Genomic DNA, 26259 nt, shown 5'->3' with positions numbered 1-26259 from the left:
ACTTACTGAAGAAATAGACCTGGAAAATGACAGAAGTAAGTAATTTTATTTAAAAAAAACAAGTGAGAAAGTAAAGAGATTATGGTACAGACTACTGCTGTGTGCAAATTAGGGTGGAGCTGATCAAAGCTTTGCCTGCAAGCCATTCTAAGAAAAATATAATTTCGTTGCAAAGTGTTGTTAAAACAGAGTAAGATTTCTCAACTCATTAAAACAGCATTTTACTTTAATATAACCATAAAAATGCTTAAGTTCACAGCTGTAGAACCGAAGCGGGAAGAAACATCAGCTCGAACACAACATCTACGGTCCGCTGAAACCAAGAGTGAATTTTGTCTGATTTTCCCCCCTCCTAGATCAAGCCAGCTCACCCTTTCCCACTGAAAAGTGCCCAGCTGCTCAATAGCAGCAACAACCCTACTTTCATCCAACTCCAAAAAGCACCCTGTATGTAAAAAGCACTGCTCGCACTGTCTAATGCATTCCTGTTTGAAGGGAAACATAAAGCAACGTGACTGCTCTGTGCTTTTTAACGAGTTTGAAAGCCAAGTAGCTCGACCTGGGAATACTACACGGATCTTGAGGCTTTCCAGCCCTGCTCTTTACCAAGCCGCTTCCAGCACGGAGTGAGTCTTCAATAACGTCTTATCATCAGATAACTGTCTAAGGGGCAGTTAAGCTCCTTAAATGAGGCACAGGTCACTTAACACACTGAAAGGGTCAATTAGTAACTTATGTTGCCACTTAATTGCTACAAGGAGCTCCTGAGAAAGCCAGTTTGCATGCTGCTCCAGCTACCCTTTTGCCTCTAACTACGGTTAAAACCAGTTCCCAACTGGATCAGAGCTACCACAGGTCCTTTGTCACTCCACTAATCCACAGTCTCTGCGGCCTGTGTGTTTTCCTGTCTGAAAGAGGTGTTTCCTTCAGGGCTGTGCTGCGGTGAGGAGGGTCCGGATTGCTTTGTACCGTACTGTGCTCAAATCTCACCGCCACACCCAGAAGCTCTCCTGCAACTCATTTTTCATAGGAAAAATAAAAAATAAATCACAAATTCGTGTCCAACACTCACTGCAAATGCAATACTGTTCCTGCTTTATTTTAGGGAGTTTCATTGAGTCAGAGGGATTTTTTTAAAAAACTTACTTAAAAAAGCACCCAGAACTTTTGCTGTTCCATTCATTCATAAGAGTTCAACCCAGTTTGCTTTTACACTTTACTAAGGTTTCACAATTAAATCAAAATAGGTGATTAGTGTCACACTAAGCATGCAGAGCTGGGAAGTTCAGGTGCTCTCCTTCCTTTAGGAGACTGACACAGTTAAGGGCTGCGCTTAGCTATAGGATTTAACAAATCTATCTGCTGCTTCTCATACCTGGCCCTGCCACAGCACTCCAGGTTATTTAGCGCAGCACTTACTGAATCAATGTGGAACATGAAAAGCTCACTGAATAAAGCTCCAAGCAAAAATGCTGAATGAGGTTTCATAGCGAGAGCAGTAAGTTAGTTTTTTAATTGTGGCACATGTGGTAGGACTACCTAAACCATGAAAAATTGCAGAAATCAAGTATCTGTTTTTCAATACCTGAATGCAGAAACACTCTAAGAGTGCGGTGAAGGACCGTCGCTCTGATAAGGCCCACGCTAGCTGTAAATCTTTGAGAGTCAGAATCCAGTCACTTTTCTGGCTTTATTGGCAGGAGAGCTGCGGCAGAGCAGGTCCTGTTTAAATCAGGCCTTTGATCGAGTCTGCTGGCATTTTTTGCAAGACCCCATTGCACAGCACCATCCTCGTGGGTTTGCAGATCCCAGGACACACAGAGGACTGGTTTAATGAAGCTACATTCCTGAGGGGCCATATGTCTGTATTAAACGTCCTGACCATCCTGAGTTTAAGCTACTCAATAAAACCTCAGATACTTACACTAGAAATTCACTGCTACTGTGAGAAAATTTGCAAATTAACATGACAGATGACAACAACCAAAACCATATTTAATCCAAAAGCACAAGTTAGTAATGTAAAGCATGAGTGTACATATACTTATGTTTCTTCTTTCTCTCCATATCCTTAATTGAATAGAACAGAATTGTTACAAGTCCTGCGTGAATTCAACCTTTTACTACATGGAGACATATTTTTCTATGGTAGACAGGATGGCTGAGCCACACACCAGCTCAGTGGCAAAGCACAACTTTGGCAAAGGCAGGGAAAGAAACCAGATGCGATTCCCATCTCTGTGGCCCCGCCATACAACAAAGGTTTTGCTTTCAAATCAAGCTAATGAAAATTTTCTCAAGTAAAATCTGAGAAATGTCCTACAGAGGGATCTGTGGGGAAGGCTTACCCACTCTGGAGGTGAGAAAATTAGAAGTTTCCTTGGTAGGTACATTGTTTCCCATTTATCACTATTTCTACTGGCATTATTCTGAACACTAACTCTTCCTTTCTGAATTTTACCATGAATTATGTCCTGATGCTCTCTGATACATGCAGCAAGAGAAAGAATACTGAATTGTAGCCATTTGGGTACAAGAAGGTAGTGAAATATTAAGGACATTAGCCTTTAAAAATACCTGCAATGGAAACAGTCTACAGCAGGCTGTTTCAATCTTTGGATTTGAGTTAAATTCTCACTGTAAATAATTTTCATGCATCTTTAATGTGATTTAGTTGAAGACTGTCATATTGGACATTTAAGTACATCACACTGAAGTCTGCAAGACCTTCAATTACGGCTAACCTAAAGGTTTCTCACCCTGAAACCTAGATACATTTCAATCTGATTTTAATACCAGTTAATCTTTTCCATCTACACCAGGCACAAGGCCATGAATAAATGAAGACAGGTTGGAATTTCAGCAGCTGAGAAAGACTGTGACAAGAATGAAAGTTGTCTTTTCCCCTCATAATGCAGGAGAGCATCACAACCAGCAACGCTGGCCACTGTCTGGGTTCTTGCAGGCAGAGAGCCAGCGTATGAAAAAAAAGACAGAGGGGAATCTCCAAAAACTGCTAAAAATCATCAAGTGGAAAAAATGACACCAGCCAAAGAATATGAAGGGAATGTTCCAGCAGTGGTTGGGACTGGTCTAAATCAAAGCACATCAGGAAACAATATTAGAGGGTACAAGAAAACCAATGTGCTTATGCTTACATGGGTAGCATTTCCTGGAAACTATCTTTGAACTCAGCAAGCAAAGCTCTCTTCAGTTATTGTTGGCTTTTCACAGCCACCTGTACTCAAACCAGGCACAAAAAGGATTCTCAGGAAAATAGCTGTTGAGTAATTTCAAGACAATATCAAACCCTTCCCAGCTATTCCAAAAGCACACAGAGAGGGCTGTGCGACCTCTAATACTTTTTGAGGAAGATGGAAAATTTTCAATAAAGGTTTTAGTACAGAGGGACGTGCTATCAGACTCCGAACACCCCATTGCTGACCATGTCTACGTCTCCGTACAGTTCTTCTCAGATGCTCAGCATCTTTTCTCTTTCTTACACTACGTGACAGAAGTTAGCAGTCTCTAGTAGCAGAGGAAACCATATTTACATGTGCCTGGAGATGTTCTGCATACTTGTGCATGCTACCTTTTCTTGCTTATTTAAGGATGTAATGTTGACAACAACTTGAGTGATTGGCTATAATTAATAATCAAAAAGCGTATTTCAGCATCGTAAAGCAGATGACAGCATTCTGCTAAGAACAATGTACATCAAAATCATATTTAACATTTTCTTCACTAACAACGGCAGCAATTAGGCTTCCATACAGTAAAGGTACAAAAACTACCAATAGTGAATTGTTCTATGAGAACAGCTGCTTGTTGCACAAGTTCCAAAGGAAAGTAATAGTCAGATAAAATCCTAATCCAATTGTTTACACTGGTAACTACAAATTAAAATTTACTTTTTATTAACTGTACCAACACTGTAGGTAGGGACCTCCTCAAGGAAAAGGAACAAGCCATGGCAGGCAAGTCAGAAAAATGGATAGGCCCTACCCCCTAAGAGTTTACAATCCCAGAACTGTTTCAGAAAGCTGTTATTATCCCTAGCCATCCCACACCAGCAATTTTCTCAGCCTGGTGTTTCAAGGTGAACCAAAACCTGAGCTAATTGATCATAAAATACCACTCTACAGCAGGTTTGGAGTTGATAGCCCAAACCCATCAAAGCAGGCACACCACGGCCCATCAGGAAAACAGGACAAATTACAATGGCAGCAAACAGCTTCAGTTATCTGACTTTTTAAACCAGCAGCACAACCTTGTCAAAATATTAGGAACAAGACAAACACAAGGACAGAACAAGATAATATTAACCAGTTTGACAGACAAATGCCTTAAAATAGTAGCATTAAAGTCACTGGGCTTTTCATAAGCCCATCTCATACTGATACCACAATGAGAAAAGACACAGCTTCTTAAAAACACAACTACTAAGATGGGTGAGATTTTGTTTTCCTTTAAGCTAATGATACATCTTGATTTTGTAATAGAGCAGTAACAAACATAAGCCCCATAGCCAGATTCTAACCCGCAGTCATTGAAATTTTGAGTTTTTCCCTGTATACAGTACACAGCATCAGACACATGAACCACGAAACATTCACTGTGCTCATCTTTGTTCCATCTCGCTTGAAAGTTTTTTGAGAATTGGTAGCCAGGGAGCTCAGCCGTACTATTACCTGTGTCATATTGCTGTTCTCCATTCATCTCCACAGTAGCCCAGTGGCTATCTTGAGCAGCTAGAAGCAGGGGAATCTGAAGCTGTCAGGGGTTGGTGGTCATGAGTTGCCTCTCGTCTTCGATTCTACTAGCAGCCAGGACATTCAAGAAGGGATCCTGAAGAAAAAAAATAAATACATGAAAGAAACAACTGATAAGAAAATCTTCATTGGATTTTAACTACTTTAAGATACATTAATAACATTACTCTAGCAATAAGCCAAAAACCTTAAAGCAAACAAGGGCGTCTCACTGCGTTTTAGCTATTCCACACCTCTCATCTGCAGACCAAACTGATTCTAGAAAAAGAAATAATTTTCCTAACTCAGTAGAAAGCTGACTTTCAACATCTCTTCAGCTCCCCAACAAATCCATCCCTCTCAAAAGCTCCTTCAAACCCTCACAAGGCTGAAGAAGCAGGGAACTGACCAAGTCATGGCTTAAGAACAAGAGAAAACAAGAATCCAGCTCCTTCGTCACCTGGACCAACAAAAACGTCTAAACTCAAGAAAGCCAAACTGACACTGGCAAGGCAAGAGCACAATAAAACTTACAAAATGTCTGCTCAGGCTGTGGGTTTCTAATATTTTAGCCATTTGCTTTCCACAAGCCTTCAGGTGATTTGCAACTCTGGTCTTGAACGGCTGTAAGACAAGTTTAAATATATGTATACATTTTAAACTTACTACACTCTTAATGGTTCGACCAAGGAGCCATCACTTAATCACTTTAATAGGACTTGAAGACACCAGTGAAACTGCTCTGCTATGACACAGCAGCTCATTTATTATCAAAATGTTGTCTCTTATATAAGCAGAAAAAAACAATTAATACTCTGTACACCAAGACACAATCAAGATATGTACTTTAATTTCATTTTATAATATTTTACCAACCTAAAAATTTTCTCTGTTTTTTATGGCAGTTCATTTTACTGTATATTAGCTGGTAAAACATATTTTAAGATATTCAATACAGGTACAGTCACCTGTCATTCTGCATACTTAAGAGATGTTTGTACTGACTTCACCCATGCCAATGGTTCTTCAAGGAGAAGCAGTCCTGTACAACAGTAGAGGACTGCTCCTAACCACATTACATTAAAATTATGATTCTGGGGTGTAAGAAAAAAAAGCAAGTGATAGAACTCCAGGCTACCCATAACGCAGACTCCTCCTGCTCACCAAATTCCTTAAGCATCATGTTCACCTCTAAGGGACAAAGCCCCTCGCTGCTGATAGAGCCCCAAATAGTTATGGGCACAACAGGACAAGAAAATTTTTCAGTCTGTTTTGACAAATCAACCCTAAAAACTGAGAGACTGTACAAATGTAGCTGACTGGACCATTTAACGTCTCATTCTGTCACCCCTAAGCCAGACACTCCTGCCCTGCAGAACATCTAGAATGGCATATGTGAAAAAATGCCCTAAAACTGGCTGGTTTTCATACCTTTGTTTTACTACATACATCTGTGTCCACGGAGCGTTTTATAGTTGTGCAAGCTGAAGGTACTCCTGCCGCGAAGTGTATCAGGGAAAAGAATCTTTTTTTTTTTATCCTACTAGGTTTAAAAAAACCAAAACCAACACCCCCCACCAAAACCCCACCAAACGCCCCAAAACCTACCAGGTTAAAAAAAAAAAGCAAGAAAAAAAAGGGAGCAGAAATACACTCCTAAACGTTTTGTGATGAGAAGCCATAACTTTCAAACCTATTCCTATGAGCAATTAAATCATTATTCCATTATTAATGGTAGAAACAAAGGAAGGACAGGTCTAAAGCAAGCCTACTAGTTCACTGCACCGGCAACGCACTGCCAGTATTTTTCCCTTATAAAATTCTCCACTAAAGCAAAGTTGTATAGTAAATAAAAGCCTAGGTTACATCTTTCTTTATTGATATCACACTTTGACTGACAACTTTATATAAATCAATGTGATGGGGCAGGAGGGGGTCCCAAAACCAAGATGATTGGTTTAAAAATTCTTTTTAAAAAAAGGTAATCTTTAAATATCCTCTGCATTTTTCTTGAACGTCTGGGAAGCACCTGTTTTTTCTTTTTAAGCAAGATACCAGAAGTAATGTAAAGGACTAAAAACCAGGTTTTAAAAAACATAGGCTGCACTACTTATCTAAACACATTTTGAATATCTGTGGTTTAAAAAAGGGAGGATCTGCACATTCGGAAAGTCAATTTTTTAAAAAATTTTTTATACCTATAATGTCTATGAAGACTACTCAATAATCCTCGAACAGGTTTTGCAGGAGGGTCCCTTTTTTTTTTTAAGGTTAAAGAAACCAACCTATTTTAAGTGTATCTATTACAGCATGGACAAATGCCCAAGAAATGCAAGGTGCCTAGCATATGGCAACACAAAAATCTTTCCTCAAAATGAGTATCGCAAATGAGAGATTTTCCAACACGATATTGCTTTTAAAGGTGCAACCCTGACTCCACTTCTGAAGGTACAACTGGACAGGACACAGGGTAACTACAAATGACTTGGAGACTACCCAGCCCTTCTCTCTCTGAAGAGCATCTTCCACCTCACCACAACTGGAACCAGACCATAAGCAGCTTTATGCAGGCTGCAGTTGCATTTGTGTTCTCATTCAAATAAGTAGTTTGTGAATTAGAGCTTGTCTGAAAAATTCTAACAAAATGGTTTTTCCTCTGAAAATTTGTCTATTTGTTAAAAATTGAAGTATTTTGAACTTGTAGTTCTATTCCAGGGAAACTTAGGTGGGAGAGCAACTCCTTCTGCCAGCTTGCCTGCCCAGTTCCTCAGTGGTCTCTCAGAGGGAACCCCAAACCTTCCCAAAGTACCATAATTCCCTTTTGTGGAGGATTTCCGTGGCTTAATTATAAAACGCTGTGTAGCAGGATGCAAATGTCCCGAGCATGTCTGTGGAGCATCCAGGCTTGTTAGCTGGCACCGTCACACAGGCCAAACCAAACTCAAGTTACACTTGAGAGCGAGATGCCAAAGCTGTATTGCAGACTGAGCTACAGTTTTTGGCATGAATTTTAGGGAACTGCAGTGAAAAGCACTGAAAAGCCTGGCTGAAATCTCCTGTACACAACACTGCTAGCTTCATTCACACACAAATAAAACAACAAACTCAAACAGTATTACAGAAATAGCCACCAGCAGTGCTCAGTGGTGTAGGAAGTTCTCAAGTACAATCAAAAATACAGCCAACTTTAAAAACCTGCATTACATGTGAGAATAAAAATCTTTAAGAGTAGCAAGAGGTATCATTAAGAGCTCCTATTGAATAATAGCTTAATGCCACAAAAACCTACTATGTAAAAGATATTAATATGGTTTTATTCATTATAACTTCAGGAATGTGCCTGGAAGGGAACTCTGCTGCCAATTTCTGCTATACTGCTGCTAAGCGACTCCTCTCCAGCTCAAAAAGGCTGTGCTCAGCATGTACCTACAAGGTCACAAGTTAACTCCCAATGCAGCTCTGTCTCTATGAGAATGTTACCGAGAAATTAAGCACAGGTACCAATCTCTATCAGTCTCCCTTGGCTCCTTCCGTACTCCTTCCCTGCCCTCAGGACAAAGCCGTGCAGGGTGAGCTAACGCAACCTTTCTGGAGACTTTCCTCCCGGAGGCAGACTGACAGTCCAAGCTTCCATTTATCCTATTCCTATCAAGGAATGCTGGAAGACGAAGTCACTGGCAACCTGCACGATGCTTGGCACACAGCGAAGAACTAACCAACAAAATACTTTTTAATCATTAATCAAAATATTTCTTGGTAATGGCCTATCGTAAGTCTATCAGCTGTCACAATGCTAAGCCAAAACAAGGGCAATGCTGTGAAAAATGCCGAGTGAAGCATGCGGTCCAACAAATCTGGGGATGTGCCACTGGCTTCTAATAGTGTAGCCCTGGCAAAGTACCCTCAGAATTTAATTGCAATTAGGATATTTTCAGTTTGTGGGATGCAGCTCTCAATTAACTTCTACACCTAAACTAGGTCACGTAAAACTAACTACATCTTTTTCTGCAACACAGAAAAACCCCAAAAAACACCAAAATCAAACACAAAAGAGGCTGTTTATTTAAAAGATGCCAAATACTGGCAGCTCCTGTTGAAGCTGATTGATATTCTGCCCAAGTCAAGTTGGGTAGTTATTCAGGATTTCATAAGCAGCTCTGGTGTTTTATGTACACAAAATTGAGAGTACTTGTAATTAGCACCCGCCATGGCTGATGCTTACAGTCTGGCACCCCAAAGATTATCTTTTGATAAATCTCGAGGGGAGGGGAGCACAAGTGCTGCTGGAACACAGCTGATTTGGAAATACTTTGGACTCTTCAGTCTCACTTCTGCATTTCAAACCTCCTTTCAGCACATGAAATATTCAGATGTTAGCAACTGGAGGCAGCATTAAAAACAGTTACAGTTCATTAAAGCCAGATGGCTCACTTGAATATGAAAAGAAATCAAACATAAGTTGGATGTTGAATTAAAGTAAATCAGCTGGTGTCTGAGGCTCAATATTATTTTAAAACAAAGGCGCATGAGACAATGGGGACATGAGACACCCCTACAGACTGGGGGAGAAGCTACAGAAAGGATCAGGTTTCAGCAAATTCCTTCATGCAAAGGCATCCAGTAAAATCTATTTCAAACCCCTGTGTCTACCATATAGGGCTTCACTCTGCGCAGGCAGAAAACCTGTTGCAGGGGTCTCTCGGAGCAGGGAAGAGGTTCTTCTGAAACCTACAACTCTGCTACCGAATACTGAGATAAATCTACTGCTAACACCAGGAAGGAAAAGTAAAGGTCCTTTTTATTCTTGGACGGTACCTTGGAGGCAGGAGGAGAAGGGGTAGATGTTCTCCTGGTCCCTACGCCCATTCACACATATACTTGTGCTTTTTCACTTCAAGGAAATTCTAATGATGTGTTCCCTACGAGGGGAGATGGCACATGCACTTCATCTAAAGACTTTTTGTAACAAATTCTTTATTGTAGGACTCACAGCTATGACAGGAACGGTGCCCTGTTCAGCACACCTGCTAGTTAGGTCCAGTGTTTGTGTGGAGATTCTTGTTTGCATTTCAGAAAGAAAAATTATTCAGGATAAAAGCACCCCTCTACTACAAACTTCTGTCTGACAAACATTCAGAAAGAACAATGTGAAATACAAACTGGGTACAGACGAGTGCCCCGCAGCAGCATCCCTTTCCCAGTGTGCAGTTAATAGATAGGAAACCACCAGTCGTCCCTGTGCTTCCTCGTGCATTTTACCTCAGTGACTCTTCCAGTGAATATTCCCAATTCATCTTACTAATGCACAAGCTCATCATAAAAGCTCTTCTGTAGTTAAGATCTAGAACTCTTATGACAAAATTAGCTGGAAGGAGAGACTTTTCCTTCGCAGAGTGAAGATTGCACCAACACTACGTGCCAGTGGGCCCAATCCTGCCACTGCAGTGGCCGGAGCTTGGAAACGTGGGACACAGCCCCTCTTGATCCTTACTGCTGACGCTACCGCACGCAATTGCGGTCACGACCCGCGGCCAGCTCCAGATGCTCTGCTTTTATTATTACTGCAGAAATCAGCAATTTCCACAGCCTGCAAAAGACAAATTCAAGCTTTTTTTTTTTTTCCTAACCTTTTTCCTAATCTAACACCACTACGGTCAAACATGAATATAAGCATGAGCTGCCCCTTTTGTTACAAGATGAGACAGTGGCTCCAGGGGAGCATGTTCAAATCAAGATTTGTATGCGACTGGATAATTGCAGGGCACGCACCTTGTCAACATATAAGCAGATCTAAGCTAGCCAAAATGCGGTTGCGCCAGGTCCTTTACCCTAGGAGATACGCCAGGAGGAGAACATCAGGCCTCTGGAGAACACATTTGCACCCTTCTCCAAGGACAAAGAGACTCCACCCAGCCTGACTGAGCCTCTGCCGACCCGTCACTGACAGGAGAGAAGTCAAAAAATGGAAAGGACCCTCTAGGATGACAACTTAAGTTCAAGTGTTTTAAATTCCACTAGAATTTATTTTTAAAATAAATAAATACGTAAATCTAGAGCACAACATAATAAACTATTCAGGTAGGAGCCAACTTTATTTTAGGTCCACTTCCAATGTGTAGTGCTTGATTCCTCAAACATTTTTATGAAATCCATTACAGGTATATTGGTGAGTTCCGTATCACAGTAGTTTGGAGTACCATTACTTAGTATTTTCAGCACAAAACGGCTGAGATAGCTAATAACCAAATTTCTCAATCAGAACCAAAACCAACAGGGCTGGAGAGAATTAACTTTTAAGCTATTCAGTGCAAGTTTCATTCCCTCTTTTGTAGCAATGCGCATGCAGTACAGAAACACGCCAACCCCCCATACTAGGCTCAGTACATTTCCTTAAAACAGCCATATCCTTTGGGGGGAAATGTCAGAGATTCTGGCTGGACGCTGCTGCCAATGCAGTGGAAGGATACAGCTGATTACCTGCCATAGCAAATCAGCAACCATCTCCATCAGGGCGCAACGGCAGATATTTGCCTCCTTTGAACAAATCTCACCCTTGAAATCAGGGCTGAGAGAGGCAAAGGCAAACAAATATTCAGAACACCATTCAGTGTAAGGAATCTTTGATATCTGTGATGGTAAGGAACTGTTTAAAATTCACAGATCAGCAAACGTCTGCATGATCACTGCAGCTACACTCGGTTAAGCGACTCACCAAAACCCCAGAAAGCCACGCTGCCGCAGAAGCGTGCACACCGGTGACACTTTGCTCGCTCTCCTCTCCCTCACTCGAGGATTTTTAACTCCATTCACACCGTGTAAGACCACAGCAGGCACAAACCCAGCCTCTGCCTAACCCGCCACACGGAGTACGAATCTTGTTTTGTGTGTTTTGCGATTCAACAACCACACCAACGCTTCTCTCGGTGCCCGTGAACTGTTCTTCTGTACCCACAGCACCAAAAAGACATTACACGGCTGACACACAAGATATTCAAATTATTTTCTTGTGAAGCCAGGTATTACACATACCTACTTCTATACCCTCCCCTCCTGCCCCACCCCCCTGTCATTCTCCCTGCTGGAGCCCTCAGCAGAGGTTCTACTTCTCCAAGAAAGGGTCTCCAAAGTGCCATACTTCATGCAAGCTCCTAGTTCTCTAAGCCTTTTAGAGGCAAAATAGGGTTTAAGAGCTTTCTCATAATTTTGTCTTCTCTTATTTAGTCACTAACAGTCAGAAGCCTGGATAACACTTCGATATTTTCTGACTTTCAGCTGTATAAACAAAGTATTTCACAAGTATATGCCTTCCTAGTATCTGAGCCTCTACAAGCAAAAGACAAAGCAGAAGACTTCTCACAATCTCCAGTTTATGCTGGAATTCCAGTTTTTCCAGCCATTTTAATTGCTGTTCTGTGATGAGGAAAAATCAATTTCAGTTGCTTCTGCAGGAAAGAAAACTACCTGCCACACAGCCCTTGGCTCAGCAGTTAGCGCACTCCAAATCTTTCCAAGACAGCCCTGCAAGGCCCAGAAAATAGACTACAGGTAGGCAAAATAAAGTTTTATGCTTCTATAACAAAGTAATAAAAATACTACTGATTTTGTTAAAGTCACAGCTGCTGAAGGAATTATCCTGTCCAACTTTGGCTGACTTGCACTTCTTTTAAGTATTATTTTTACACACATGTATAGAACAGCGGGTCTGTAAACAGGAGCTAATTTGCTTGCTTCTCTAAGGATTTATCAAAGATAAATAGATCATTGAATCGCTCTTTATTGTAGGTGTGATCACCAACATTTCCTTTAGGCCATCTTGACAGCATACTGGGTGCTCCAAAACAAAAGCAAACCCCTCCTATATTATTCCTGTATTTAACTAATCAGTAATGAGGCAGCAATGTTTCCATATTTTTTGCTGTTGCTAGACCAACTGTGACAAAAGCTAGTCTGAGGTTACCACCTTCTGCGATCATGCCTCCAATCTGTCTCCTACAGTCACATCACACAGTTTTGTTCTTTCGTAACAGGCCACAGGTGCACCGTCCTGGTGACCAACCCTTCTTCAGCAGCTCTGGCTGCAGACTTCACTTTACCTAGTTACGTTCTGTCCAAGGACCGCAGTGTTAACCAACAACCAACTATCCTCCATGAGAAATTGTTATTTCATCAAAAGCAGTCAAAATTTCTTAAGTTTCAACCCCTATAATCCCTCTCTCCCAAGTCTCTACTCTTGTCAACTTACTTGGACTTTGTGACAAACATTGTGCTCGTCTTAACGCTCGACTTCTGCTCTTTGCAAAGGAAGCTTTCCTGGAAACATGGCACAGGATTCCTGCAAACCCTTTCATCCTTTTGCCTGCCAAGAGCATGCTTGAGTGATCTTATCTGAACTGCTTCTGTATGGCCTCTGAGAACAAACCCCATTGAACATGAAGAAAATATATGTATATATATGCAAATAGGAACTACTATCACCAGAGTTAGATTAATTATTAAAATTTACTGTATTCCTCTGTGACACCTGTACTGCAATCTGCGCTCGCTGACCAGTACTCATAACAGTTCCAACCTTCCATTCCCCTGCTACCAAATCCATTTTAGCAAAAGAGAACTCCCAAGTTGTTCATCTCTCCCATTGCAAGAGCAAGACTGAGACTCTTCAAGAGAACTGCATTTAAAGAACACACCTTATGGTCTTATGTTTCTGAAGAAATTCCCAGAAAATATGAAAGGGGCAAAGGATCTGCTGTGGAGAGTCCAGAACCTAATCAGCAATAGCAACCCAGGCGTACAGTAAGCCGTGTGGCTCGGGAGCGCGCTTCACACCTTCCATGATGAAGGATGAAGATGAAAGGAACTACAGGACTGCAAATACCTCGGTAGGGGAGGTTAGCCAGTCTGCACCACCGCAGTCCGTTCCAATCATAAAAGTGGTTTGGTTTTTTTTATTCCAAGGGTTTATTAAAAAAAAAGCTTCTGTTTACAACAGCTTCTTGGGCTTTGCCCACAAACAAAGCAGGCAGAACACCAGCACACACTGCTCTGTTTGCACCGAACCAGCAAACCCCAAAGTTATTTACAGACTTTTAAATTGTTCCTCCTTCATGCACTGACACCTTCAGGACTCAGACCAGTATCTGAATAATGCACTTATGTAGCAGCGTCCCTTGTCCCTCTAGCAGAGCCTTTATGCCTGCAGCAAAGGAGACTCATCTGCAGCCCCCCAGCCACGGATGGATGCGGTGGGTCCCCCCCGCCAGCCGCAGGACAGGCCCCGGCCCCGCTCCCGCCTGCCCAGCGTCCAGCTGAGGCGGGCACCGCTGGCTTCCCCCGACAACTCCTGTCACAGCCCCGTGCCCCAGGTTCAATACAGCAGGTTGCTGGCATTGCACAGACAAACAAACAAAAACCTTGCAGCAGACTGAAAAGTTACAGCCTGGCAATCCTTTCTGCCTTGAAAATGTGGAAACGTTGTCTGCAAATGCATATTTTTATTAGCATAAAAATATTTATCAGAGAAAAGAAGAGTCCCCTTTGTCAAAAAGAAGCCAATGATCATACCTTTAACTCAACCTTTTATTAGAGCTATTTGTAAAACAGAGAAAAAAACCCAATAATCTATTTAACACAATGCTGCTGATACAATATATGGTGTTTTTCTTCTTTCATTTAGGTTATGTCAATTTATGCAATTTTTCCAATCCCAACTCCTGCCTGAAGTCCAGTTGCTTCCAGGATTTTACTGGAATGGATATGCCTGGGTAGGCCTGGATATGCCTGACTATACACGTAACACACTTAAAACTGGAAAGCCTGGTTAATAAATGTTGAAACACTCAGGTCTAGCTCAACAAATTATGAGATCTGTCTTTACAACCTGTGCTGCGCTACCCAGCTGGTAAAGCAATTTCCATGAGACTACACCTTAAGTCCAGGTGAGAATGCAAAAGTCACAGCTCCATTCCCAGCTAATTCAGAAGCAACTGGACCACCAGAGCATCACTTGACAGGGGAACAACACACAACAGGGCGTCCCAAAAAGTTCCTTTGTATTTACAACAGGTTGCAAATAAAACCTAATAAGAAATGCTTAGATCGATTCTTTAACATTTAAGATAGTGGGGGGGGGAGAGGGGGAGTTGACAAGTCATTCAGGTTTGATTTTCTTTTTAAATGCAAAATCTCCAGCATTATTCTGCTTTCTCCATCTACTTCCTACAGCATACAGACTACAAGAACAGTGGGGGTTATCGGCCAAATAAAGAAACCGGACAGAACAGACTGCTTTGTTTTCACTGTTGATTTTTTATTACATATCCTATAGCTTGAATGCAATTGCCTAAACTTACAAGTTGGCCAAGAAGATGAAGGAAGAATGTGAAATTCCCACTGCCCCAAGAGCTCGGCAACTTCTTATCCTCTGCATAGAGACAGCCAGCATGAACAAGTAAATATTCTGCCAGTAACATGTAGTATAATTCATGGTGAGATAAAATGAGCGCTCAAAGAAAATGACTCCTACTTCTACTTCTGAATCCCTGATGCATTTAAATATTGAATCCCACACAACATTATGGTGTGATACGGATGGCTGCCCAACAGAAAGTGATACACAAGAGTTAAACTGCCAGCAGGAATGTAACAGCCACCAGATTAAGGGACCCTTTAAACTTAGTTTGAGGAGCCTTGAAGTGAAATGTACACCACCACAAACAGCACTATGAAATATCTGGTTTCGCAGCTCCCCCACAGTAACTACATGACATAAATGGGTACAGTATCCTGGTTTAGACCGTTAAAGTGAAATGACTAAACTTTTTGTCAGAGTCACCACCGGTCTCCTTCTGGCTTGAAATAAAAATGCACAGAACTCGCTCGGATGCTGCTCAAGAGACAACTCTGAGCCAATGCCAAGATTTAAGATCTGCAGTACATAACCTTAGACAGCAACCTGTGGAGAGCTAGAGGTGGCAACGCGGACTGTGTAAGCACTTCACAACTATTAGCTCCAAAAGAAAAAAGAAAATAATGCCCTTTCCCTGGTCTCAAGGAAGAGCACTTCCATTGCTAAGTGGTAGAAGGCAAAGCACCAATGGATTAACATAATTAAGGATACTATACTCAGCTATCCACTATGTGAGAGAAGAGTGTTTTAAACCAAAAAGTACATTCATTGCATATATAATTTAGGCAATTAACAAAGATACAAATTCATCTGTTAGCACCTGAAACATGCAAATTACTGGAGGAATCTACAAAAATTTATCTGTTAGAACACCAGGTTTGGAAACTAATTTCAATGCAGGAAGGAAGTCCTGCAGATGGAGTATGAAGGTTAATGCAGTCTTAACAAAGTTACAATAAATAGCTCCATAATATTGCTATAAGGCTGGATTTATTCAAACAAGTCCTCTCTGTCATCTCATATTCTGTGCATACGTTATAGGAAAGTCTTTGAATAAAATCTGAGCGGGACACTCAACTTGGCTCAGCACTCAAGTCATGTAAAGGGAAAAAACCCTGCACTATCTTCCAAATCCCTTTTCGAAATTGAACTCCTATTCCAGAGAACGACCTAATGGATGTCACCACTGCAGACAATACAATAATTAAAAGAGAAGACATGGAGGGGGAACGAAGGTACTTTGCAAATATGACATTTTAAAAAAAGTCAATCATATAATATGCTTTCAATATGTAAAAGCATACTCCTACTTGTTCCCTTCCTTTGTCATGTCATTGAAATAGTACATGATCCAGAAAAAGGTAATATATTACACCCATTTCTCAGAAGAGCTCCTAAACCACAAGCTACACATAGGAAGGGCAACTCTCCCTCGAATGCCAACACAACCACAGGACAAAATAGGACCTCATCAGCCAGTGCGCGCTCACACCACCTCCAAGCATTTGAGATCCACAAAAAAGCCCAACTTAACACCAAGGACACTCTCCACCCCACCAATACAGAAGTTTAAAGTTTTGGAACTAAACCTATTTATCAACACATTGACATCTAGCTATAGATCCCATTTTCCTAGAGCAAGCAGGAACTCCAACACATCTCCAACTCAACTGGTGCTCTTCGGTGCACATCACTTGTGAAATTATAGCCCATCTCCTCGATTTGGGTTTAAAAATAGACTTGCTGATCTAACCTTAGTTTTCTATTTTTAAAATATCAGCACCGATATTAGGGGGCAACAAAGGGAGTGAATCTCATTCATACTTTTCTAGAGACATGGAATGTCGGACTTTCTTCCCTGAGCAAACAACTGACCCCTGGTATTCAAGTTGTCAATGGTAGGCTAGAGTGAAAATTAAGAAGGAAAATACCCAGTTTCCAAGTTTGTAGTTTTGGTACCATATAATTTCAATTTAAATATTTCACGTTTAAAAGAATTTCAATTAAAAAAAAAATCTTAATGAAGAATCTGCATTTGTTTTTATGCACACTTATGACACTTACAGAACACATAGTCTATATAGACAGATGCAACTGTGAATCAAACTGCTGTCCAAGAGACAGAACACCTATTTTAACAAGCAGCGGCACTAAAAAAAAATATAAAATGATTACAAATAAGAGCTGCAGAAGGGAACTGGACATAGTTTTATCAAAAGCACTCATCACAACACATCGAGCTGGATCAAGAGAGACTCAGAACTCTTAATTGTCCTTATGAGGAAATTAACTTACCCTTGGGCAGCCAGCACAGATCACAGACAAGGAAATAAAATGTGGAAAGCCTGTGGCTGCAGAAGTTGTCTTTGGCAAGTGAAACCGAGTATCATCTTCCCTGGCAAGGACTCTGTGCTACCCACTATCAAGAAGTAAGCTTCAAACTACCAAATGAATTCAAGTGCTGGACCTAATACATTTGGGAAGTGATAAAGGGAAGTATTTTAAAAAGGGACAACCACACCCAACACTCATTTAACACACTCTACAAAGCCACCTCATCATCAAGACCATCAAGCCTTGCTTTTAGAAATGCTAATAATTCAGGTGACACTCGAGAGAAAATGAGACTACAAACTTTCCAGGGTCAGGACTACAGGCCTGTTGTATCATTTTCTTCACAAAACCACATTTCGGAGTACAGCATCATTTCAGGACTTCGATGCCTCAGGTTTTTTCGTAGCTTAATCTCACTGCTTCATTACCATGAAAGGCAACGTCTCATTAATGCAGAAGTACTGGAATGCTACCAAATAGCACTGCAGACGGCAGGTGCATCTGCAACAGCCCCGCTCCGCGCTCACCTCTGCCCACCCGCTCCTTGGAGCCAGCAGCATGCCTGTGCCCCTCTGGCTCCGCCGCGCAGGCCAGGCTCCGAGCAGAGGCTGCACCTCCTCTCCTCCTTCCAGCCACTGCTGTTCCTCCCTGGGGCCCGGCAAAGCCCGCGCTGCCTCAGGTGCAGCATCACCGATTTCATGATGGTACCACACAAGGAGAAAGAGGATCAACACCTCAGGATGGAGCAGACATTTGCAGCAGTGGAACATGAAGGTATCATCTTGCCCTGCAGGACAGCTCTCAGTGTCCTGCACTAAGTCAGCTTGGGGCCATGGAGCAGTGAGGACACCCCCTTCCTCCTCCTCGCAGCTCCTGCAACCTGCAACTGACCCACTCTTCACAAAGTCCACCACCAGCACAGTACAGAAACACCAGCAGCACAGAAAATTCAGAAAATTAAACAGTAGCTGGTTTCACTTCTACTGTAAGGACAAGTTGCCTTCTCCTTCCCCTAGCAGACCAGCTCAAGCATCAATTCAAAGCATGCTACCTGTATACCACCCAGATGTTAGACCTTGACAGGACTACAGTTATTTCCTACTCACAGGCACTCCCTAATTTAAAAGCAAAAACATGACCATGAATTACCATCTAAAACAGGGGGAAGCCAAAACCAAAACCACAATTCTTCCATGCATGGGAGCCAATAGGGAATGTATCTCAAAGGCTGTGTCCCTTTGCTCAAGTCTCCAAATGTGAATATAAGAACTTCTAATTCTATTTTTATATAATATATTTGCTTTACATCTTAACTCTTTAAGTAAAAAATTTCCACCTCAAATCAGAAGTTCTAGGTAAGGTAAAACGCTTCTTCCTACAATGCATATTTAAAGATCCCTTATCAAAAATATTGTTTGGGAGCAGGTTATCCTACATCCCAACCTCCACCAACTATTCAAAAAAAGCCCCTACAGTTTGAGTTTGGCAGTCAGATCTTGATTTTGATCCCCAGCCTCTTTTATGGGTTTCCTGTGCACTCTTAAACAACGGCAGTGCTGTTACCATGAGATGCATTCTGACGTGAGCTGCTCCATATCTTCCAGAGATAACGTCACTGATGAAACATCACGGTCCCTGTAGAAGTACGAAGTCTTGAGTATAATCACCTTGAACTAATCTAATCTAATCTAATCTTACTTTCAAATTGATTCAAGAAGATTCACCAACCCACCAGTGCAGGATCTATCACTCCCAGAAGAAATGATAAAACTGCAGACGAGGTTACATGATTTCCCTGCAGGTGCAGGAAAGCCCATGGTGGAACCAGGATCAGAAGCAGCTCAGCAGTCCGATGTGTGGCTTTGTGAGCTGCTAAAGTGGTGTATCTGTTAGATACTACTGGGGTCTCAGATTGTAACAGCAAAAATAAGTGTGTTTTCCCCAGTGGTGACAAAATATGTGTTTACTGGCACTACTCAAATGCTAACAGCAAAGCCTATGATACTGAAAAACTAGACAGAAATACCTGAATTATTTAGTAGACAGTGCACAAGTACCAAACAAGCCAAAGCATGATCTGACCAAGAAAAGAACAAGGAAAAAACAACCCCAACAGATATTAGTTCTCAGATAAAGAGAAGAAACGGCTGACTGCAGGGTTAAGAGAGGAGCCATGGCAGAGAGGAGGGTGCAACTGCACGGCCAAGGATGGTGACAAGCAGTCACCTGCTGCTTTTTGAGAGCCAACCGTGACGATGACTGAGCTGCAACATGAGACAACATCCAGAAACTTTTTTTTTCCCTTTTGGACAATCTTTCTGAAACACTACCCAAAACCCCAAAGTACACCTTGGCCAGCATCAGGGAAGAAGGGGGACGGAAAATGCACATTTCGACGACTCCTTTTAATAATCCTGTAGAGAAAATCCTGACCAACTGATCACGGCTAACATTTGTTCAAAGGGAACATTTCTTGCTCATTTAACTTACAAAACTCTGTCTCCTGCAAATGACATTTTATTTATAGCAGTGGTATTTGCTGTATAACTGATTGGGAAGGCTGTAAATGAGCATCATTGCATATATATGGAAAACAATGATAAAGCAGTCATCAAAAAGCTACAGAAGATTTAAATATTCAAATAAGGCAATCTGCATAACCCCCACCTGAATTTTAATTTTGCAGAACTTATTTCATAGCTTTATGCTGTAGATTATCTGTGCAAGCTACTTCTTTTCCACAGAAAAATGGCATCTTGCACTTTAAGAAGCACCCACCAATTCCTAGAGTCATATTAATTTTAATTCTTGGACTGAAGGTAAAGGAGGCTTTACCGTAGGAGGACAGGTTATTTTTTCAAAGTCTAAGTGCTCAAGGCAAGAAGGCAAAGGTGAAGACCCCGATGAGCCACAGTAAGGTTATGGTGGCAGTGAACTGCATCGAGGCTCCTCACCTGCCAAGCAAAACAAGATTATGACTTGTAGCTCTCTAAAATGCAAGCTATCAAAATGGGAAGGAGAGGAAAACAGTGCTGCGGAGGCAAGGGAGATCAGACATCACAGCAAACAACCAGCCTTTATATTGGAGCAAGGATTTCCAAAGGAGAAAGAGGACTGACTTCTAGAGGACTCCACAAAGAATGGGCTTGTACCAAGCATGTCAAAAAGATGTATACACGAACTGGAAGGCGAAAGCCTGCCCACATGGCAGCTTTCGACCTGGTATTCCTAAGAAAGCACGTCAGTTGAAAACCCCCAATGCTCTTGCAGCCTTGCCCAGCAATGCAGTGCTGAAGGCCAGAACATACAAACCCAAATGTTTGCACTTCATATTCGCTGCATACAGGTAAGGGAGATCAGGAGCTTTTCTTCTTCAAACCTTACTCTGAAATCTTGAGCAAGGCAGATTCTGAGCAGACTTTCTTTCCAGACCATGGGATTTTAAATATTATCTTCTGCATGTGTTCATTTAGTGGTACTAGTTACTTTTTCAACTTTCTTGATCGTGGAGATTGACTACTGCTTTGGAAATAACACCGTTTCATCCTTAGTGCTGCTTGGATTCAAAAGTGGGAACACCAAAATATTCCTCAAACAACAAGAAAAAGATCATTTTTAGTACCACTCAATTCCCTGAGCACAGGGCATTCTATCGTATGTATTTAAAGAAGTATACTGACTGCAAAGCTTAAATTTGATAATAAAAGCCTCAAGGACGGAAGGGTGTTGGGCTTTTACCCATGGTACACACAAAACTGGGGAGAGGGGGGGAGCCAAAGAAGGGAAAGAGAAAATGGGGGCTCAGTAAAAGCAATCACTGCAATGTTGTCTTAAGCACCAGAGAAATAAAAGGTGAAAGAAAGAATAAGCACCTAGAAAATATCCAGTTGATTCAGAAACAAAATTTTCTCTTACACACATTAACTGGTTGGTCCAGAGATTCCCATGAAGGAACTGGGTCCAAGCAAATCAAATGCTTTAGCAAAAGACCTGGTAATTTATTTTACTGACCTACAACACATTATTGTAGCAAATCTCTTCTACATTTAAAATTCCTGCCCTACAAAGCCCACTTAATGGCACTTTAGGGTGACAGTAAGCACTTCCTAGATCTAAACAATGTCGGGGGGGGGAATAAATAAAAAATAAGGTTGCCTATACAGGTCTCATTCTGTCAAACCCTTCGTGAAAATAGAACGCAAAGAAAAACTCTTGCTCTTCCCCACGCAATAGCCACCCCAGGTCCACATACCCAGCCTCTTTCAGGACTAGAACCTTTTCTTCGCTTCAGCCAAACAAATCCATCCCACTGTATCTCTGGGTGTGAGAAAAGGCTCCAAGACCAACATCCCAAAGAGCTTCTTTATTTCCTGCATCCATGAACTCTACAGCATTCGTTACTACAATAAACACTAAATATTTCTCTCAGCCTCCTGAATTGTCAGCTTTCAATGATTTTTCCTGTTTTATCTTTAACTTTACACACTCTGACTTCACTACATGATGGTACAAAAACCCTACACGTGCTGCTACTGAGATCATTGCATTATTTAAATAACAACTGAGTTAAATTTTTGTTGACATTAATTACAAGTTTGTTCATTAGTATGTCAGTTAGTGTGATAAAATTCAGTTACTGAGAAGAAAAAAAAAAAAACTCTACTGTCTGTTTCTGGCCCAAATTGGCTGTACACATCGTGGCTTTATGCTGGGTTAGGGCAACCCATGAGGCTGGGGACATGCTCAGTGTGACTCACGCTTTCGGCTCTTGAGCCCCAGCACTTGCAAAGGACGGCTTCTGAAGAAGAAAAAAGAGGAGAAGAACAGGAGAGGGAGAAAATCAGCATGAGGGAGAAAACTGGAATAAATATACATTTTTCAGAGCTGTCCTTTTCCCCTCCTAAATTTTATTTCAGATGCGACTAGCACTCGCTTTCAGATGAAATGGAGAGTTTAGATTTTCAGTGTGTGAAGGGAAGTGAAAACACTATCTCATGCTTCCGATTCAAACTACCCCGACACAGAGAGGGAGACGTGTAATTGCTTTGATCACCTCTGTACCTGGATTCAGTGAAGTGGACACATCACGCTGATCCTCAGTCTGCACCACAAAAAATCTTCCACCTGCCCGTTGCCTCCCAAACAAGTGAGCAACAATGAACAGGCAAAAAATCAAAGCGCTAACAGTTAATGTCCAAATAAGTTCTTGCCTCAACACGTGTTATGAGAACCTTTGATGTTACAGAAAGAGAAGGAAACTGGAAGAAAAGGTCAGGTTTTCCTTGAGAATGACAGCTCCTTGGGGCTCAGCCTCAACATGGAACAAGGAATCGTAACTCAAAAAGATGTTTGCTTCTAGACTGTACCCCTTACCTGTTTTTAAAAAACTTGGGAGTATTCTTACAACTTGGCTATAGTTCCGCGCATAAGTAAACCAGAATAAGGCTGCACTACTCCCAGAAAGGCAGCTCCACACGCACTCATTCATCCCTACCCCACACTAAACATTCCACTAGAGCAAACTCAGCAGCAAAACCAAACAGGAGACTGTGTCCAGGCTAAAACTCCCCCTATTTATAAGATTTATATGAATCTACTACCCCCTTCATCTTCTCAGTCAGGTACAGCACTCAATTTTAGCAGCAAAGATAAATGAGATTTCATAACTTCAGTTATTTATGAACCTGTTAGTGTCACATCATCCTGGCTATCACGCAACGTTCATTGATTCTGTGATCTGTTGGGGCAATAACGCCCCTTTTGTATGGTACAGTACCACGGGGCAAAAGCTCTGTTCTGAGAGAGTCACAAGAAACATTTAAGCACAGACCAGAAACCACAGAGCTTGGCGAAAAACAATTTTTTACTTTCTTCATTTACATGAACTCCCGAAACATCTCAGGCAGGAGTTAACTTGCAACACCAGCATGGCACATATCAGTGACCTTGTTTTTGCCAAGAAGGATGTGCAGCAGAGGCTTAAAGACGAGCCTGTGCTGCAGCCACTGAGCAGATTTCAGGTGGTTGCCAGGAAGCATTACGGCAGACTAGCAGAGTGCTCTGTAGCACCCACATTTTGTAAATGCCCCCCAGCACCACGGCAAGAGAAGCCGCGGGAAGACAGAATACGCTTTGTCAGACTATGACTTCACTGATCAATGCAATCTGACTTATAAGCTACACAGTTGCTTTTAATAAGTTTCAAAGTGCAAAACAGTAACTTGAATCATCCTTTCAGGTTAATTGCACTTTCAGAAGTAACCATTTTCTTTAGGCACCAGTCCCAAATAATGTTCAGGAAACCTTGAAACCTTTTTTTCCCCTTCCAATTGGTTTCAGCCGCAATGCTTCCCACCTGCCAGAGTGTGCGCTGAGCAACTTCTCACTGCCACCTGGCAGCCGTCTTCCCCACTTCCCTTCCACCCATAGCTCTGCACATGCACATTACTTCTTGTGGAGTGAAGAAACACCAGCGCTGTTAGAGATACCTCTAGGAGATTTACACAAGCGTTCGTTCATACAGCAACAACAAAAATAATTAGAAATTCTGTAGAGATGATAGTTACCTCTGCTTCCCTGATGACAGCAGTACTGACAAGCACTTGGAGCGGTTATGTCTACCGGCATTCACCAGTACTCGACTCATTGCTCCTGACCAGTTTCCCATTCAGTGTTGAACACAAGATGACTTACCTATGCTGCTATTTAAAGTACATGCAACAGTACCCAACATTCAGGCATGTCACATAAACTAACTTAACCAGCATAAATAACGTGGCTTGCACATCATATGCACACTTTCCGTGTTACAATTGGAGGAAGGAACCCCTCTATTCATTCCTCTGGGTGACCAGAAGATGTAGGTTTTCTCAATTGAGCTACAGCAGTAGTCTCCATGTGCATCCTTCATCAGTTAATGGAAGGCCAGGCACATGGTGTACTTCATCGTTTTAGTTTGCCAAGAAAGCCGGCAGGCAGACTAACAGTTAATAAAACAAGCATCTATTATTGCACTAACACTGAACTTGTATACTTTAGAGAAGACTGAAGCTATTTTACTCCATAGCAGCTGTGTTTACACTATAGCACAGTCTGGTACCTCTGAAACTCAAGTGAACTTATATCCGACAGTAACTACGCTGGTTCCAAGGGAAAAAAAACTGTTAAGAGGAGAAACACACTTCAGCTTCTTGTGTTAAATGAAAATCTTTACTTCAGCTGCTTTTAAAGGTACCACAGCTTCATTTACCATGGACCAGGAATACAAACTGAAACCAAAATATATTGAAAGCATACAGTAGCATCATATGAAAATTCATCTGTGCTCACCAGATCACAATTTTTCCTTCTTCCCCAACAAGGTACACAAATACATTTTAATCAATAAAGAGCAAGCTTACAGTTAGACTCTGAGCCACATCCATCAGTCACTGTCACGAACAGAGCACACGTCCTCTAAAGTTTCTTCAGATGAAAAAAAAACGTCCATTGTCAAGATAATTCAGTGTTACTTTTTATTGATCGAGGCTCGGTGGAGATCTTCCTTTCTCCTCTTAGCACTTGCTGAACAGAGTGGCATATAATACTTTATCTAGAACTATCAAAAGCTTTGAGCAGCTATTCTGCACGATATATTCAGCTGGACCAGATCAGTGGAGCTGATTGATTACTCAGAAAAAGAAAAATCTACTTGCTTTTACCTGAAAACCATTGTATACATTATGTTGAAGATGCCAGATCCATCACAACAGGACCCCAACTGGGGAATGCGATCATCTCTGAGCCTTCTGCTCTGGCTATGCAGCAAAACCATTTGGTAAACCACAGCAGTGGCTCAGAGGCAGCAATCAGGGCCGTGAATCTGTGAAGCCACGCAGCAGCCGCAGCCAGGCTGCTCCCAGCTCCTGGCACAAACAGCACCAGTTGTTCAACCTCAGAAAGTCGACTGTTCTTCAGCCTGGCCCTTTCACTCATTGCTTAGGATGCAAGATAATGCTGTTTTGTGGGTTTTACTTAGTATTTCTCCTTGGGCAACCGCTATTTTATTTTAATTGAGCCTTACTCCATTTGCCTTTGGTTTATGGTGCTAGATCTGGTTTGGACTGGTGAACACAGATGATGTCTCCTAAGCTTAGAGTAACACAGGTAAAACAGATCTAAAGAGCAGTAAATTTTGAGTTCAAAGATCCCCTCTTGCCCAGCATATCAACACTGACTGCTGCCTCTAGAGAGCAGCAAGATGATGGCTGCCTGCTAGCTGCCACCAAGCTCTAGAAATGGGAGTGCGACAGTCCATCCTTCCTGCAGTGTGCTGCGTTCCTACTACTATTCTCCTCTAAAAGCAAGGATATGAAACCGCACACAATTTGTCTACTTTGTCTTGGCTTCCTTCTTACCCAGGATAAAAGACAAAAATAATTCAAATTAGAAAGGCCCAACAGAAAGTGCTGCATCTAAATACAGAGAGGGGGATGCAATCCTCCCTCCCAAGTGGGGGACAACACAGTGAGAAAAAAAATAAATCAGGAAATTTGCAATTTACTGCTGGCTTTTTTCTCAGGCTGGCTATTTCCAGGTAATTCCAGTGCCTACAGATATGTAGGTGAGGCTGATCAGAAAAGCCTTCCCAAAAGGCCACTGCCTTCCTAGGAGGCAGCTGGGGATCAAAGAACTCAGAGCCAAATGTAGCTCAGGACTTTAAGTTAAAATTCAGAGCTGCTCTTAGGTTGCCTGATTTCCCGGCTCCAGAGGCGTGTTCATTATTGTTAC

General features: G+C 41.8%; 1 protein-coding gene across 2 annotated transcripts in view; it reads right to left on the bottom strand.

Annotated features, from left to right (window-relative positions):
• The window catches only part of SFMBT1 (Scm like with four mbt domains 1), a 79565-nt gene that overhangs the window by 33280 nt on the left and 20026 nt on the right, over positions 1–26259 (bottom strand). For both annotated transcript variants that reach the window (XM_063348128.1, XM_063348130.1), the window contains exon 2: positions 4692–4848. In XM_063348128.1, the coding sequence (XP_063204198.1) occupies positions 4692–4719 (28 nt within the window). In that variant the 5' untranslated portion in view covers positions 4720–4848. The remainder of the gene's footprint in view (positions 1–4691; positions 4849–26259) is intronic.

This window comes from Chroicocephalus ridibundus, chromosome 10 (assembly GCF_963924245.1).
Source record: "Chroicocephalus ridibundus chromosome 10, bChrRid1.1, whole genome shotgun sequence".
Taxonomy (NCBI): Eukaryota; Metazoa; Chordata; class Aves; order Charadriiformes; family Laridae; genus Chroicocephalus; species Chroicocephalus ridibundus.
Note: the sequence above shows the minus strand (reverse complement) of the source record. Positions and strands in the feature narration are given on the sequence as shown.